This window comes from Branchiostoma belcheri, unplaced genomic scaffold, assembly GCF_001625305.1.
Source record: "Branchiostoma belcheri isolate BF01 breed outbred unplaced genomic scaffold, Haploidv18h27 scaffold147, whole genome shotgun sequence".
NCBI classification, from domain to species: Eukaryota; Metazoa; Chordata; class Leptocardii; order Amphioxiformes; family Branchiostomatidae; genus Branchiostoma; species Branchiostoma belcheri.
The window spans coordinates 358,141-376,339 of NW_017802902.1; the positions used below are offsets into that span (position 1 = coordinate 358,141).

Sequence of the window (18,199 nt, forward strand, 5' to 3'; positions counted from 1 at the left end):
CCCCCCCGGTCCCCCCCTGTCAAAAAAAGCCCGGTCTAGGTAGGGTTAATTAATACTTGTCGTTTTTGTTAAAATATACTATGGACTATAAATGACTGTAATCTAATGAGAGCCAACCGACCACGGAAGACTGCGACAATATCAAACGTAACGGGACAGTGATGTGAGAATGTATCATCTTTATCTTTGTCACAACTTACGACATCTTAATGTCAGACGTTTTCACTTCACCGCAGGAGTGTACAGTATAGTACTGACTGTTGAGGACGGCTGCGGGCCGAATGACGGGAACTTCGTCATCACACGGAGGTTCCTCATCTATGACGACAACAGTACAGTTCAGGCTGACACATCCGGGCACTATCCCATGTGGGCGGAGTCAGCCTCTAACGTCACCGGAAGGGTGTGGCAAACCGACCTGCAGGACGCCATGGGAAACGGACCACAGGTGATATAGTATTGTGTATATTTGCATACTAAAGGCCACGTCAATTTAATTTATTATTTCTCGGATTTTTTTCAGAAAATAGACGAAGCGACAGGGCGAAATAAAAAAAAAAACAGGTCAAGGCACCCCGTGATTGCCAATAATATATTTGGGGCCAAAATATGTCTGTCATTGAGCACTTTGCAGTTGATTCAGAACCTATTTTTTTCGCAAATCAGAAAAAAATGGACAGGGCGAATCCGAGAAACAACATATCGAATTGGTGTGGCCTAACGCTTTGTTCACGGTGCCATTTACACCATGCTAATATGTTATATGATCTTCTCTTCAGGTGGCTGTTTCGTGGCCGGACCACTTCTGCAACCAATTTCACAAACACAACAAGTTTCTAAACGCTATAGAAGAACATCCTACGCCCATCCTGCCTGGTTACGAAGAACTAACTGGTAATTATGTACGCATATTCTTGCCTACGAAATTATCGCTATTAAGTTATCTCATTCTTCTTCACCTAATTCTATTTCTGAGAAATGACTGACTGGTCTGTTTTTCCTGGTACATTTCAGCTAATATTAGATAATAATTATTTATTCTCATATTGTCGGGTCTGTACATATTCCTCTTTCGTCAACTGTTAGATTTAGGCCAATACTATTATACTATCTATTGATAGATCCCATGACAACGTCGCCTTTTTTCTTTTGATTCAAGTCTGTGCCAAAGGCATTCTGTTGACTGACAAACAGGCATGAACATAACTACGTTGTTATTCTCAGGCCAGCCCCCAGCTACCCGGTCCCGTAAGGCCATCCCGAACGTGAACACCATCCTGCTGTTCCAGACAGACTGGTCTGTGGACCATCAGGGCGGGAGGAGTCTCAGCAGCCCGCCGGGAAACTGGCAGAACGTCACGGATATGACGGTAACGTTAAAAGATCTTACATTCACATACCTCAAACGATATGGCTATGATATAAAAGTTCATTCCGTATTTCTCTTTACAGCGTAGTAAGATTTCCTTCCATTTCCATGGACGTTGTACTAGAGACATGGGAGCCCCAGGGTCTTGTCATAAATCTTCGCAATAATTTTACTCGCATGCGTGCCTCATTCAAAGATTTCCATCGTCATGTAAGATTTGGTAATTGAGCAGACAACGATTATAAACCGTTGGTTCCTCAAAAACAAACGGAATAGAATTAATATAGCTACAAAACAGTTATTGCAATTAACATGGTTTTCGTTTCCGGAACATATTCAATGTTAACCTTAATCGAACTTACCGTAGTCTTCGCCTGATGTTTAACATCACTTCTTAGCCTGCAATGTTGAATAAACCTCTCATAATGCTATTGTCTTTGTGCTTAACTCATGTCCAGTCATATCGAATATATTTCCAGTTACAAAGACAAAGTCGAGACGTCCCTAGAGAAGACGGAGACACGGTCCGTTTCTGGGTTCGTGCTTATGACGTCATGAGCAACTTCGCTGACGACTACGTCACCATTCACGTGGACTCTTCTCCTCCTGTGATAGAGGACATATTTCTGTCACGTGGCGGAATACACACTTTGGCAGTACATCACTCACAAGATCTGTTTGAGATGACGTAAGGTTTTTTTTTCATTAATCATAATCCACCTCGTGTAGGTATTGAGCATGATATAGTTGCAATACTGTAATAGACAGTAACAGTGCTTTGTGCACTTTTGACCTTTACCGATTATGCTTTGTTCAACTTTGTATTAAGTTCTTTAATTTCATTTGATGTTTCCAGTCTTACCTTTAGACTCGGACTCATGGATTTATGTTTATATGATTTCTGTACCTCTGTTTATGTTCATGTTTATGTTTTGGTGTCTTATAAGACCATTTGGGCTGGGCGACAAAAGTCACAAGACACGTAAATTCATTCATTCATTCATTCAGTCATTCATCATTCATTCATTCATTCATTCATTCATTCATTCATTCATTCATACATGCATTCATTTATTGCTTACATTTCAATTTTAACACAAAACATGCCCTTTGATGCTTTTGCTATCTCTCAATTGTGTGCTTTAATTTTCCAAATTATGAAACTGCAGAGTCGTTTTCATCGCCTACGATGACCACAGCGGCCTGCACAACATCCACTGGGAGTTACACGACATGGCAGACCCGACAGTCGTCCATGGGGAGGGGCAGGTCGCCGTTAGGAGGCCATCAGTGAGCAAAACGTCTTTATTTCTCCAAGCTATCTTCACATACCTTTCTATCACTATTATATAAATGGTATATGAATGGTATTATAGATATTATATAAATACCACTATCATATAAATGGTATACACATCTTTAATTCATAAGAAGTATGTCTTTACTGTATTTGAATAGTTTATATTATGTAAATCCAGAGTCAATGGAACTTTGAATAAAAAAAAAACAAGACGTCATAGGTGACAATTCTCTGTGAAGTATTATACATTGCAACAAAAAGAAGTAGCCATTGGCGACAATTCTCTGTGAAGTGTGATAAATCGAACAAAGAAAAATTGTTTAAACGCGCGTCGGCTCAGTCATCTTAAGACGCAACAACCAATCGGCAGCGGCAGTCCCTGTAATTAGTAACAGTTGCACATCAATCCGGCCGAAAGCATGATTGTGTAACACAGGCTACTTCTTCATATACCGGCTCATACTACAAGACGCCTTTACAACTAGCAAATCATAAAATTACCCGATCTACTAGTATGTGCGGTTTACCAGCCCCAGACCACATCCGACCACGAGGCAGAACACATTGATGGGTTGCTCAAAAATTTTGTCCATGTTTACAAAGAGCTGCTCCACTAACACTATGGAGCGGCCCAACCCAAAAATATTGGCCATGTGTATAGTGATGCGGCCAGCATGCTCGTTGCTAGGACGACCGGCCAGTTGCTACGTGACTAGATACACGGCGCCACTAGGTCGCCACAGCTGACCAGTTTGAAATCGATAGGATTACGTCATCGGTATTTACATTTCGTAATGTTGACCTCTGACCACTCCACATTTCCGTCCCTATCAGCCTGACCGCGACTTAATTACTACCGGTCACATAAACGGACGAAAACATATTACAACAACATGGGGATGTTTCGAAAATAAGCATTTACTCAAATATCAAAACAGCTACGGTAAAAATAAAAACGTGCATCATCCCGGACATAATGCCACACCACATGCGAAATTTCACAGAAATGCGACGTACGGAAGAATGCGTTTTGGCTGCGAACATCTTCCAAAAACCTTTCCATCTCTTAAGTACGGCCAAAAACATCTGGAACCACTTATCAAAACCACCCCGTATCTGCATGAAGTTCCACCCCCCCCACTGCTATTCCAAACAACGCGTTTTTCTGGACCATTCCAATTCGCCTCGTAATTGCAGGGGTGCATCTGCAATATTACATAGACCGCGAAAGCAGCGACGGCAAAATACACATTCGTGCATCAACACGGGCATGCCCGCAGACGGCGTATAAAATTGCGTGCCGATTACACAAAGAGAACCCAGTGTTTTGACTGCGAACACGAAAAACCAGCCGTTCACAAAACTCCGTCCGGAGGTCCTGACCTCCTTCACGGAGTAATAACGGCTCTTAGTGGCCAATGTGCAGATGTTGTCACATCGGCGCACTAAATCCGTAGTAGGACACAGCGTCGGGCCACGGTGAGTATCGAACCCGGGACCTCTCGGTTCCGAGTCCGACGCTCTAACCGTTGCGCTACCGATAAAACTATGGTTTTACCCATATTCCATTGCTAACAGGAATTTGTCTTACATTGACAGACTCTCCATCCCGAATGTCCTCCTCCATTCTGCACCTGCATCCCCAAAGATGAGGAGTGCTACTTCCGTAACTACGAGTTTTCACCGGATATGTACAAGATAAACATCTCACAGGGGACCCACGACCACGACTATTACATCGTCATCACAGTCACCAACAACGCCATGCTGCAAACACAACAAAGGTTTCAGGTATGTGGACTTCTTCTGAGAATCATCTGTTAGTGTAACTAAGTTGCCTAAACACAATACCCTTATACTTTATTTGGATTTTGTCAGATAACCGCGTAACATTACAAAGATCTTTATACCCAACCAATTATTCTACAAGGCCGACGTTTCGGTGACCGTCTGTTAACTTTATCAGGATCTACTTGGCGCTGCAGGCAGGTGTCGCAGGAATTTCTAAATGTGGTCGCAAACTTAAGGCAGTCAGTCACGTATACGATATTGTACATACTGAGAACCACCTGTAATAAGAAAAAGAACACGGTTATCAGTCACAGATTATAAACCCATTTGGTTGTGACCTTGATACACATGTTTAAAGTTAAAACTTTTGGTCCAACACAAAAATTCTCTCACCTAGAGCTTTCGACCAGTCATTTTGGTCTTCCTCAGTAAACTGACCCAGTGAAGCTTGTCACGTGGCTTCTTTGTGTGACGTCAACACTGGGTCAAAGGTATCTGGTAGACGATGTCGGCCCCCGTCGCGGTTCAATGAGAGTTGATGGGGCCCTGATTTTAATGGCTTTCTTCACCCCTCTCAAGAAATGGTCTTAAAGTTTTAACTTTAATCATGTAGCTACCAACACAGATAAACTTTCATAATAGTTCCTTGATACACAGTCATGATCATTGTCCAACCTGATGGCACTGTTCACGTGTTTCACAGATCACCGTTGACACCAGTCCTCCTCTGCCCGGCCACGTCCATGACAGTCTGCCGGCGGAAACGGATCTGGACTTCCAACAGGACACCGTCATACAGGCATCATGGGAAGGTTTCTTTGACAGGGAAAGTGGCGTCATGTTCTACATGTACGGTTTTGCCGAGGACTGTCTGACGCTGGAAAATGTGACTGAGTTCGGAAATACTAGTAATTATCAGGTAAGAACGCGTTTAAGAAATAAGGGAAGAAACGTTATTCCGTCTTATATCGCGATACAGAATGGTCTTTATAACTCTCAACCATTGCCAGTTGTCTGACAGAAGAAACGTGGCCATATAAGAAAACATGTTGGTTGCCGCGTTTGATCAAAGTGATAATACGAGTAATAATGATCGGTTCTCCATTCATCTATTTACAAAACACATTATTTTCTTTGTTAATCACATGAAAGACGTCGTAAATTTTGATGCTGATCTGTGTGTTGGGCTTTGTTATTCTAAATAGCCACAGACCGAAAAAAAAGTAAAGAAATGGGCTAAAGGCATCAAAATCCATTCCATTCTCCTCCACATGTAGGTAGCGAACACAACGTCAACCCACGCTGTATGGGAAGCCACACACCAGGGTCTGTACCACTGCACGATTATCGCCTTCAACAGTGCGCTGGAACCGTCCGAACCTGTCTGCTCAGACGGTGTGACCATAGACGTGACACCGCCCGTCATAACAGACCTGTCGGTGGACAATTTACACTACACACCGGGAGTGATCCGGGGCAAGGACGGCGTGGTTTGGCTGGTGGACAGCAGCGGACTCAGACATCCAATCAACCAACCGTCTCCAACATGCAGGTACAGAAATAAGCTCATCTAAAAAGACTACGAAGGTATAGGAAACTCATTTCAAGACAAAGTATTGATAAACTTATCTTGAAAGTTGGTAGAAGGCATTATGATGCAGTTTAAACGGTAACTTCCAACACAAGAGATGTTTTTTTGACTGTGAAACTCCATTTTTTTCAACGAAGGAACAACCCACCGATTCCATAATATCAGCAATGAGCAGTGGATCGTAAGTTGCAGAAAGTCTGTGCCGCCTCGAACTTATTCAACTTACGATCCACTCGTATCCGCCTACGATCTACATGCTTCAAATTGACCAACTTTCTTATGTCCATAAGGAATGTTTCTCAAGAAGTGGATGACGTCAACTTGTGGCCAGCTCAAAATCTACTGTCGAACGGGACAGAACATCCGGGGTATTCAGACAACGACTGCCTTACGACAGGCAGCTTTTCGGGAAACGGCTACTTATCAAGGGAAAACAGGGTATAGTACACGTTTCTTGTTTATTCTTGTTTTTGTTTCTATGACATATTTTAAAATAGATATGTTACCCTCTAGTACGCTTCTCCAACATTTTCGACGACCACAAGATTCAGATTTGACTCTGAGTTTTTTTAGTTTTATTCAGATCAACAAATTAGCCTCATAAGAGGCTATTCTTCCTGTGGTCTGCACATTCATATATACATACATGCATTACAAACGTACAAAAACATTACAAAGTGAACAGTATGTGGCAAACTTAACACAATTCCCTAACACTGTATTTACATTCCAGTACTTTGCTAGTTGCCGCCTGTGCTATTCCACAATTTTGACATTCTGTACAGAAAGTGCCTTTTCTGGGAGTTGGATTTTGTTTGTACTGGTTGAACGTGTTCGGTAGTTGTGAATCTCAGACTGGAATGTGATTTTGTCGTACAAGGCCTTTGGTTGTTTGGTGAGCATTATACGTTTAAAAGTGACAAGGCTCTGTGCTATTTTGTCTTTTTTCTAACTAGTTGTCATTACGTTGGACTGGTGAAGACCCTGAAAGTGAAATATACGACTTCGAGGTTGGGCTTAGCAGCACGCTGTCCCCTGATCTGCCTGACATACTGCCGTTCACATCAACTAACGCACATCCCCACTTCACAACGTACCATCCAGACTTAGATGAAGGAAAACAGTTCTACTTAGTCCTGAAGGCTATCAACAGAGCACAGATGTCTACAACTAAGGTAAACTTTGTTAATGTGTATGTGCGATATACATATCCTGCCGTATATTTGGAACGGTAAATTAACTCACTAACCTACTAAAATTCCCCACCTTTTTCCCACAGGTCTTAGGACCTTTCATCGTTGACGTCACCCCACCAGTGTTCTCAAGCGTGATCGAGGTAACGTTGGAGGAAAATAACGGGAGTCAGGCGCTGGTTGCAAGATGGGATTCTAGACCGACATCAGTCCACGACATCGATGATACAGGGAAATTTTACAAGTTCGAGTACTCTGTTGGTAAGTTTTGTACTGTTGTTGATAGTTGAATTGTTAAATCGTTATTAGCCTCCTTGCAGGCGTTCTGGGATAGGTCGGCGTTTGTATTTTCTATTTTCATTTTTCATGATTTGGGGAGGGGGGTGATTTGCACGTTACACGATTACGATCAAACGAATGCATCAGATGATCTGACCGCCAACCCTAGAATACTATCCCTGAAACCATACCATGACACCAGAATTGTGAATCGTGATCATGATGGTACAACTTACTAGTCCCCCCCCCAAAAAAAAAAAGTCCGACAGATTCCGAAACGCCTGCAAGAAGGCTAAATTATTAGTCGCATCTGTGCAGTGATTTTATTGGATGTAAATGTTCAAGTCTCTGTCAGACTACATGTCATTATAAAGTGTAAATTATTTTTTCCAGGTCACCACCCGGGAACGACCGAAGTACATGATTTTGCACCATTGACGACTGATGACAAGTTCTGCAACATCACGTCTCCACCGACCTGTCTGACCATCCCACTATCAGCCCTGGACTGGCATCTTCACGGCCAGAACACGTACTACGTGTCCATCCGGGTAGAGAATGCGGCTGGACTTAGCACCGTGGCGACTTCTCAGCCGTACGTGCACTTCGTGGGTCTTCCGTCACGCGGGGTCGTCATGGAAGTTGATCCAGCGGCAGGACAACCTTCCATTTTTGGGGTACGTCATCTACCATGCACGTGAACTAGTAAAAACCTTTTGGGCAACCTCAGTTTGTCCACCGAAGTTACGGTTACTTAGGGCAAATTTTTAGTATCTCACCTTCATTTCTGTACATGATTGGTGAAATTGATCATACAATGGTGGTGGTGCGTGTGATATAAGAACTTACCAGCCTGGATAAGCTATTCGTTGAACTCTCCAACTTTTTGTCTTCTCAGAGAGTTATGTTTGCCAAAATATATACAAACTTTGTCCTGTGCTTTCAGCGCCCTGCTGACGTAGATATCCAAAGCAGCACCGACACCATCAGCTGTGAATGGCTGGGATTTTCACATCCACATCAGGACGTCACTTATCAAGTGGGCATTGGGACGGAGCATGGGCTGGCGGACGTCTGTCCATTCACTTACACAGGACAGAACACCAGCTTTACAGCCCACAACATGCATCTGGATACTTTTCAGGTAAGACATTTCTACAACTTGAATTCCATTTGTTCTAACAATGAATACATTTTGCTTCATGTAAATATTTTCCTTCCATGTTACCGTAAATATTTCATATTTTCAGACCTATTACGTCACAGTTGTGGCGGGAACGGAATCCGGAAACATCTCTGTGACGTCAGACGGTGTTCTAGTGTTAAGAGATGATGACGTCATCAACGGGACGCAGGTCCTGGATGGTCTTGGCTGTATTATGGGTATGGATAGTTCATGAATGTTTCAGTAAACATTGGTATGGTTTATATTGCAATATAAGATACAATGCAAATGATAACAAATTTAATGACAGTAATATTTTGTCATTTTATACATTTTTTTTATTTCATTGCAATAAAAACTAGACGTATTATTTACATACTTTTCAGATACCAACAACACGTTCTCCCATCATGCCAATCTCAGCCATCTTAAGTGTTCCGAAAACAAAGATTTCCAGATTTCTACAACAACCGTCGAGGCCCGATGGACCATTCCTGCCGCCGTGAAGACGTTCATACGCCGGGTGGAATGGGCCTTGGAAAGGGAGGTCAGACTCAGTGGGTAAGATGAACTTAATGGTGCTTGAAAATGGGTTCTTGGCTCTTTAATGAAACAAGAACTCGGAGATCTCAGACCTCCATGAGATATTCAAATTTTGTGTGATGGTGGTTGTGTCCTCTTCTCATTCACCATGGTGTCTACATGTCGCTCTTTATCGTACAACGGAAACAAGATCAGTAGCTACCAGCCTACAAGGAGGCAATGAGTTTGCCATGCATTGTACCCGTTACAATTGTTGTGCAATAAAGATTGACTTGACTTGACTTGTAACGAAAGACACATGTGAAAACACACGGACACACACACACACACACACGCACACACACACACACACGCACACACACACACACACACACACACACACACACACACACACACATAGAAAAAACATAACCTACATTTTTCATGTAGCTAAAACTTGATTTACCTTAGCACCGTGTGTATACTCAACAAATATACAAAATGCTTTCTGAAAAAGAAGTAATTGCATTTACTAATTTTCTTCCAGAGTGCCTTCATGGGAAAGAATCACAGAATTCAGGAACATGCGGATGTCCAGTCACGGTACGTGGACAGGACTGAACCTTCTCAACTCACATCGTTACCGGTCTGTCATCAAGTTTTGCTATCCGTCCGGATGTTTCCAGGTATGTCATCCATACACCTTTATTGAATCCTGAAGACATGCAATTTAGAGAGGAAATGCAAGCTACGTACGTTACAAGTCTATTTAAAAAAAAATTATCACCGTAAAACGCTTGGTTTAAAGATTAATGTTTCGACGTGGATTTCTTGCAGCCCGCCCACAGTGATGGGTTCACGGTCATCCACAACCCTCCCACCCCGGGACAGATCACATCCGTCAGTTACAACAGGACGTCAAGGGTGCTAACGTTCACCTGGCAGCAGTTTGATCACGAGGACACAGCCCAGTCTAACGCTGAAGGTCCATTCATACACTATGAGTGGAACTTAGCAACAGAGATGTCCTTAAAGGGCTCCGCCTATGGTGACATCGTTTTACCGTGGCAACCGATCCATGTGGAAACGGTGACTGAAGGCCAAGTAGGTAGCCAAGCATATCTTTTACACACAGAATACAGATCAAGGAAAGAGATTTACTCTACGTAGGTTATATTTCAGCCATCGTCGACTAGACGGCAACCGTTTTTATGACCATGATATGAAAATTAATAAAACTTGTTGAGTCAACGTGTGGACAACATATGTGGACAACATTTGTTTCTATAATGCCTATCCACATAGAGAACCTCCTAAGATTGACGTTTATTTTGCTTTTTTTCCAGCTGACCCACGAGGTTAAATTGGATGATGGGTTAGACTTCACCCATTGTCTCCGTCTGCTCGTCCGAGGGACCAACAGGGTGGGCCTGTACTCGACCGCCGCCCGGGACGTGCTGGACTGTGACAACCCCATTCTCATCATCCCGCCAACAGTCATTGATGCAGTAGGGACTCCGGAGTCAACACACATAAAGTGAGTACGCTAAACACTATAAACTATAAGCTATTACATTATAACCTCATTACATTATAAACCCATTACAATATACACTCATTACACTATAAACGGCATTGAACAATAGTGAAAGGGGAAAATGTGAATATTTATTTTACGTGTGCAAATGGCAAGTGAACTCAGTGTGTAGTATTTACATATTTGTTACAAGCCGTGTTAGGGTGGCTCAATAGAGCAATTGCAAGGAACTCGCCAGTTCATCAGTTTGACGAGCGCCGCCTCTGCCTGACCGGGCTTAAGGTGCGGGGTAAGGATGAGAGCCTGTGGTCTGTAGTAGTTGTTTTTTGTCGCGAGTACGATTAATGTGGCGGGAGCATAGAGCCACAAGAACAATACTGGTTGAGTGTGGCACGGAGTCAGCGTTATGTATGAGTCTCTATTGTCCTCTTCGCGAATAGGAGAGGGCTAAAGAGACTCGGCAGCTAAAACAGGTTAGGTAGCCAGGATAAACAATAACAACAAAAGCACAATTGATTAACTGAGATTAGTCTTCCTGGCATACCATCATCAACATCTTAACAATGAAGCCAAGCGATTGTCTATCTGTTATATCTATTGACTCAGAGTGTATTGACATGTCTATTTTGGTTAACATGTAGCGATGTGCACCTCGCGCAAAATGAGAGGTGGCCGCTACCCGACCAGGAGTTCACGTCTGCCCGTGACAAACTGTCGGCGGTCTGGCCCACACTGCGACACGGGCACTACAGGTGGAAGGTTGTCTCTGACGAATCCATACAGAACTGGGCTTATGTCACTCCCCGTCATGCTCTGCGGTACTCAGATTACGACTGCAGCTCCCCTCAGGTTTTGGCTTGTGGAGAAACTGAAGTAAGTGTATGACTGCATGTACAGGCTTGGAGAATGCAGCAGGGATCCCTCTGGGAATGTAGAAGATGTGCCTCCCTCCACAGTTTCCGCCGGCCCCTATTACATATATAGTGTCGCTGGCTATCCGTGGTAGCCTGCTACATTAGCGTTGTAGCCAGCGACATTAGGGAGCCGGCAGAAACTACGGAGAATGGCACACAGGATACATACAGGGAATGCTCTTACAGTTTCACAATTGCAATCTGCAACTATTGCCAAAAAAATCCCTCTGGTTGCTAGAACATACATTGTAGGATATTGGATGATTGGGGTATACGATAGGCATGGAAACGTAAACAGGTGAGGGACATTACTGATTCTGTAAACGTATCCAATATTCCAGCTATTGTCATAATCTTTCACAGGTTACTAATACTTTCTATAGCTAGAGATTTAACATCTATAAAAATGATACCAATGCAGTAAAGCCGCTGTGTGATATCTGTTGTCCTATTATATAATACAATGCTTTATTCTGTAATCTGAACCCTGTAAAACTAGCCTACAGGCTAAATGTTACCTCAGTAACGGCAGCTACATTGTGTTATTCCAGGAAAACTTTGTGAACGTCCCAGAGGTAGAGTTACTACACGGTAGGAGGTACCACATCTGTGTTCACGCTAACGCGACAGTTCTGCATTTCGAGTTGTTCGACAAGAGTCTGGATGAGGTAGATTCCTGTTCTAACGGCATCGCCGTGGATCTTACACCTCCACTGCCGGGTCAAGTATGGGTCAACCACAAGGACGGGCAGTTCCAGGTAATATATAGTGACTCAATCGTTTCAAATATGTACTGCCAACGTAAGGCGTCCAAGTATAAATATGATATACATGCTGATCGTAGCATATGAGAAAGGAAATAATCTGTTGTCAAATTTAATTGTATTAGTTTTGTATTTGTTTTAGTTTTTTATGTATTTTCTTTTATACAATTGTGTACTTATGTTAACATTATAAACTCATTATCTGTGCAGATAAATAAATAAAGTGTATGCTTATTTAGTCCAAAGCATGCCCACCACACACAAACATGACATAAACAACGCACTTTTCCCTGTAAGACATCAACCTCAGAGATGATAGTCTACTGGAACGCGTTTCGTGACGTGGAGGAGCACGGCACGTCTTCTCACCATAGCGGTATTCACAAGTATGAAGTTGCTATTGGTAAGTACTCATTCTTATATGGTAAAGGTAGTCCTTTAGTATAAGTTGAGGCCATAGGGGCAGTAAAGTGTTAATCCACTGTGTCTAGGCTACAGAATAAAAAGGCGAAGTCCGATCATTTCCTGCCGCCGCCTTTAACTCCCCACCTAAGGTCAGATACCCAATTTACACCAAGGTGGATCGAGAAAAGCTGTGTTAAGTGCATTTCCTAAGGGTTAAGCACAGGTATGCAAAAAGCTGAAACCATTACCTATCGGTCTATTGATTCCTAGCCTATAATCACTCTGCCACTAAAGTCTTAATCATAACTTAATTCAAGGGTTTGACACTATTTTGGTTGGACTTCTTGGATATTTGTTCCCAGAGAAACAAAATTTAGATTAAGTTAAACAAGTACCACTGTATTTTCTTCACAGGTACCAGTCCCAATGGTGTCGACGTTCAAGACTTCATGGATGTTGGCGTGACAAACATGGCAACAGTACATGGTCTCCGGCTGTACTCAGGGCACACGTACTATGCAACTGTAAGAGGTAAGGAATCGACTGGGCCGTTTTTCCTATTGACATTCCGTTGTTCAGAGATAATAACACTAAGTTAGGAGGGTATGATCTTTCAACATACTAGTTTGGTAGTAAAAAAAAAATTAACCAAAAAAACTCTAGAAAACAGCCAAAGCAGCTTGCTACTGTTGTCAGAAAGAACGCTATACTTAATAAGGTATGTAACCTGTTCTTACTCATCAATTTATGCATCGCTACCGAGTGCGTGGCTTCAGCTGTTTAACTGAACATTGCCTTGTCTTGATTGATTGTTGAAATCCCAACATTATCTTTACCGTAGCGACTGACTATGTAGGCCTGACCGTGACAAGTGTGTCCCGGGGAGTAACAGTTGACGTCACGGCTCCAGTTGTGACTGACGCTGATGTAGATGTAGGAGGCCGATATCTTCTCTCCACGTCATCAGTGTCTGCCAGCTGGGACAGGGTCTTCATGGATACTGAGAGTGGTAGGTTTGTGCATCATTTCAGACGTGTCAAAGCTGTATATATGTTTGACATTGTTTCATATTCGTCAAAAAAGCTATGTTTTTGGCGACGCCTCAGGGAGGAGCCTAATGGTACAGTATTGTGTGCAGTTTGCAAGAATTCTAGGAATAGCTCGTTCACTAGTACACTCAGAGGAGGAGTGCATTGTATTTGTCTAGACTTAACAGGTACCAAGTCTTCCTCAAATTCGTAAAATCATGGTAATGCCATGCAAACAGTAACTCTAACAGCAATCACCGTCGCCAGTCTTGTTATAGTTGAGTATACTTGCGTTTCTGATTGACCAGCATAACTTCCGGCAGTTATAGAGAAATACTTAAAAGATGTTTTATTTAGCTCGGCCTTCACCTTATAAATGACAATGAAGTTTATTGCATATTCATGCCCCAGTGGGGCTAAATGCACTCAAGTTACAAAAAGGATTAGGCAAACTGTGCTATGTTCTATCTATATCTAAGCTGTACATGTTTCTCCTCTCTTCTTTATACATTTGTATACGAATTTACGAGTTTTTCTAATACGTCATGGTTAACTGAAGACAATATTTATATTAATATATAGAATAAAGTATTAAATTACAGGCCCGTGGGCTCTTTCTTGAATACTGCAGAGTAAACATTCAATTTGGTTCGTGTATCTTCTATTCTGGACATGGCGGTATGGTCATGATTTTACCATTATTACGTTAAACCTCACAAAGCAAATAGAAAGTTGTAATTTGGGTACGAGATATGTTATGTTTACCGACATATTCCGCTTTATAGGCATGTCGTACTATGAATGGTGCGTGGGATCCCAGCCCGGCCACTGTGATGTCATGGCGCTCACCAGGACAGAGTCAGAGGAAACCGTGTCAGACTCCGCACTGGACCTGCGTCTACAGGAGGGACATGCGTACTACATATCTGTAACGGTAGGTTATCTTAAATTATCATTAAGCAAAATAAATTGTAAAAAGATTTTCCAGAATATTTTTACAGATTACAGATTTATGCTTTCTTCAAGTACCGTTTTTCAGAAGTAGATTATTTTCACATAATATTCTTAGACAGTGAACACCATCCAAGAACATCAAAAAGGTCATTGCAATAAACAGATAAAAATGGACCAATAACAAGAGCAATTTACATTGAAATGTGTAACTTGTCTTTGTGTGTCCAGGGTTACAACGGAGCCGGTCTGTCGTCCGTCGCCTTCTCCTGGGCAGCTGTGGTGGAGACGTCTCCTCCCGTACATGGGTTTGTGTATGACGGTGTCTCCGGTGGAGACAGACATGATGTGGACTTCCAGGTGAATTTATCACTTGTTACATGGCACGCGTGGTGAATGCATGCAATCTTCTGTTAGGCTTGAGATTCAATCAATTAATGCTTCAATATCTATAATTTTGTAACTGTGGTGGGGTGTGCCAGACCGTCTCTGCTGAAGAGAAACATAAGTCAAATCTTTTTTTTTTTCTAAAATTGTAAATAACACTTAAATGTTTCTTGTTGCTTTAAAAGATCACAACGTATCCTTTGTAACAGAAATGCTTATAAAATTGCATTGATTGGTGATTGAAGTCTGGTAGGATAACAATGAACAGCATTAGAAGTGTCCTAAGACCTCTCATCCTTTAACCACCCTCCAGACGGACACAGGAACCCTGCACACCTGGTGGGAAGGTTTTCACGACCCTCACACAGCTCTGCTGGGGTACTCCTGGAGCGTCGGCACGTGTCCCGGATGTGATGACGTCATGGAGGCTGAAGATGTCGGTTTACTTCAAGGTTGGTCACAACATTTGCTTATACCAGCTGTGTTCTGTTGACATAATAGCATAGTCAAACCTAACAGATGAATTAAATGTGTCAAACGAATTATTTCTTTTACACTAACCGCCCTTCGGCGTACGTGTAACACACCAGCTTTGCAGGCACCAGCTTTGCAGGCACGGCAGCAGCTGGCTACATCACACTGAACGACTTGTTACGCCTAATCTTTGAACATTTAATTCTAAACATTGTTTAAAGATACTGTAATTGGTGACAGTGAGTTCCACTCTGCGATAGGTCTAGAAAGAATGGAGGGTTTTGAACGCCTCAATCCTTGGTTGACAACTCTGGTACTCTTACTTGAAGGCATGGCTATTTCCTGTTCTTTTCTGATTAGTTATTTTGTACATCACGCATAGTCTGGTCATCTTTTGTCTATCTTTCAGGGACACCCACCTTAGGTTTCTTTTCATGTTCGTGGCACTAGCACCCCTAGTCAACACAAAGTATGCAGGAAAAATGTCCGAGTAGACCTTACTTCTTTACGATGTATAGTCGTTGATGAAAGCTGCTTTAAATGTTAAATTCTGTAGAGAACTTATTCAGTTATTTAAATTATTGCCTCATTTATAATGTTTTCCCCTGATGTTAACCCTCTAATGACATTCTTTATCACGATATTTCGATTCAGAAGCATCTGTCGAGTATTTGCGTCTTGTCTCTGGAAAAAGATACTACGTGACCGTGACGGCCTGTAACGTGGCTGACTTGTGTACATCTGTTACCTCCGACGGTGTCGTCATCGACAACTCCCCTCCAGTGGCGGGGATAGTGTATGACGGAGTGGACGACATGGACTTGTCTTTCCAGGCCTCCAGGTCGGTATATTATACAGGATTCTATAATAATAATAATAATAATAATAATAATAATAATAATAATAATAATAATAATAATAATAATAATAATAATAATAATAATAATAATAATAATAATAATAATAATAATAATAATAATAATAATAATAATAATAATAATAATAATAATAATAATAATAATAATAAGAATAATAAGAATAATAATAATAATAATAATAATAATAATAATAATAATAATAATAATAATAATAATAATAATAATAATAATAATAATAATAATAATATATAGTAAACCTTTACCAAAGACAAACATAGTGACTTTCAATCTACTTATGTCATGCCCCGACTCCATATCTATGTACTTAGGCCAATACGTATGTAACAATTTAGAAAAGAGAGAAAGAATTGTGACAGACAGAAATGTTTCAAATAATGTACATCATGTCAATACGCAATTTACGTTGTATTTATGTACTTTTAGTTTCCAAGAGTACTCTAGTATGATTGTAAAGACCACATCCTTGCCATACATTGTACCACGTATAACTGTCGAGCAATGAAGATCATTCATTCATTCATTCATTCATTTATGGCATAGTGAGACGAAAGCAGTTAACCGCAAAATTTCAGGGTTGTTTGATTCAGCTTTACTTTTGTCTTCCCCAAAGGACATTCCTGGGAGCCCATTGGTTCGGTTTCTATGATCCTCACTCCGGTTTGTCTCACTACGAGTGGCGTGCAGGCACGACCCCTGGCGGAGATGATGTGCACTTCACCTCAAGGCTGCATCTTACGGAGATGGCGTATATTTCCCGTGTTGATCCACCTCTAACGATTGGTCAGGCAGTCTACGTGACAATTCGGGCTTACAACAAAGCAGGTACGTCAAGAAATGTACGAGACTAGACAAAGATCATATTTAGCTCACGAGTTTTCATATCCTTAATCGTTCTGTTACATAACACTTACTGTGTACATTTTACCCATAGGACTTTTTGTGGAAAGATCGTCCAATGGAGTCACAGCTGACGACACGCCTCCAGCTTTTGTCAGCAGACCTTCGTTTGACCTTCAGCACGGGTCAATCATAGCTGAAAGCCAGGTAAACCACGCTTCGTATCTTATTCTTTATTATTGTTCACATGAATATAATAACACTTGCAAACATACACGGTACGTTTTAGAAGAGTTAGACCGTCTTTAGATTGGGAATCTACAATTCATCCGTACATGGGATAACTGTAAAGTTATTTATTTCCTCCAAAGGCCACAGCAAAAAAAAAGGCCACAGCAAGTAAATTTTATGGATGACATCCTCTGTAGATTCCAAATCTAGTGCGAGCGGGGGGGAAAATTACAAGGTTCCTACAATTTAAAATTTTGACTCAATCATTGAACAAATGGTTTTGATTTAATACGACTATCACATATAGACAACCAGCATCATATATCACTGCATCAAAGAACGAAAAGAAAGAAACAGAACATTCAATCAGAGCCTTTTTATGTCTCCTCTCTTCAAATTTATTTGCCATCTATCTTCCGGCATGGAAACAGACATCTTTACCTACAGGCTGACCACTGCAGCAAAATTTCTGTGTTTTTTTCCCGAAATCAGGCGAAAATTAATGCGCGCGCTGATGTCAAAATTACTTACTGTGGCCCAAGTACATTTTATAAAATCATCT

General features: G+C 41.6%; 1 protein-coding gene across 1 annotated transcript in view; it reads left to right on the forward strand.

Moving 5' to 3' along the window:
- LOC109465072 overlaps window positions 1-18,199 on the forward strand; it is a 36,159-nt gene that overhangs the window by 2,414 nt on the left and 15,546 nt on the right. The window contains exons 3-31 of the mRNA XM_019762212.1: window positions 237-448; window positions 780-894; window positions 1,225-1,375; window positions 1,857-2,057; window positions 2,539-2,659; window positions 4,269-4,460; window positions 5,164-5,368; window positions 5,742-6,012; window positions 6,342-6,489; window positions 7,008-7,226; window positions 7,331-7,505; window positions 7,917-8,200; window positions 8,470-8,667; window positions 8,774-8,906; window positions 9,075-9,249; window positions 9,758-9,896; window positions 10,048-10,314; window positions 10,557-10,747; window positions 11,389-11,620; window positions 12,213-12,419; window positions 12,723-12,828; window positions 13,245-13,361; window positions 13,672-13,839; window positions 14,644-14,792; window positions 15,041-15,169; window positions 15,510-15,648; window positions 16,325-16,511; window positions 17,180-17,391; window positions 17,501-17,613. Of these exons, the coding sequence (XP_019617771.1) occupies window positions 237-448; window positions 780-894; window positions 1,225-1,375; window positions 1,857-2,057; window positions 2,539-2,659; window positions 4,269-4,460; window positions 5,164-5,368; window positions 5,742-6,012; window positions 6,342-6,489; window positions 7,008-7,226; window positions 7,331-7,505; window positions 7,917-8,200; window positions 8,470-8,667; window positions 8,774-8,906; window positions 9,075-9,249; window positions 9,758-9,896; window positions 10,048-10,314; window positions 10,557-10,747; window positions 11,389-11,620; window positions 12,213-12,419; window positions 12,723-12,828; window positions 13,245-13,361; window positions 13,672-13,839; window positions 14,644-14,792; window positions 15,041-15,169; window positions 15,510-15,648; window positions 16,325-16,511; window positions 17,180-17,391; window positions 17,501-17,613 (5,156 nt within the window). The remainder of the gene's footprint in view (window positions 1-236; window positions 449-779; window positions 895-1,224; window positions 1,376-1,856; window positions 2,058-2,538; window positions 2,660-4,268; window positions 4,461-5,163; window positions 5,369-5,741; window positions 6,013-6,341; window positions 6,490-7,007; window positions 7,227-7,330; window positions 7,506-7,916; window positions 8,201-8,469; window positions 8,668-8,773; window positions 8,907-9,074; window positions 9,250-9,757; window positions 9,897-10,047; window positions 10,315-10,556; window positions 10,748-11,388; window positions 11,621-12,212; window positions 12,420-12,722; window positions 12,829-13,244; window positions 13,362-13,671; window positions 13,840-14,643; window positions 14,793-15,040; window positions 15,170-15,509; window positions 15,649-16,324; window positions 16,512-17,179; window positions 17,392-17,500; window positions 17,614-18,199) is intronic.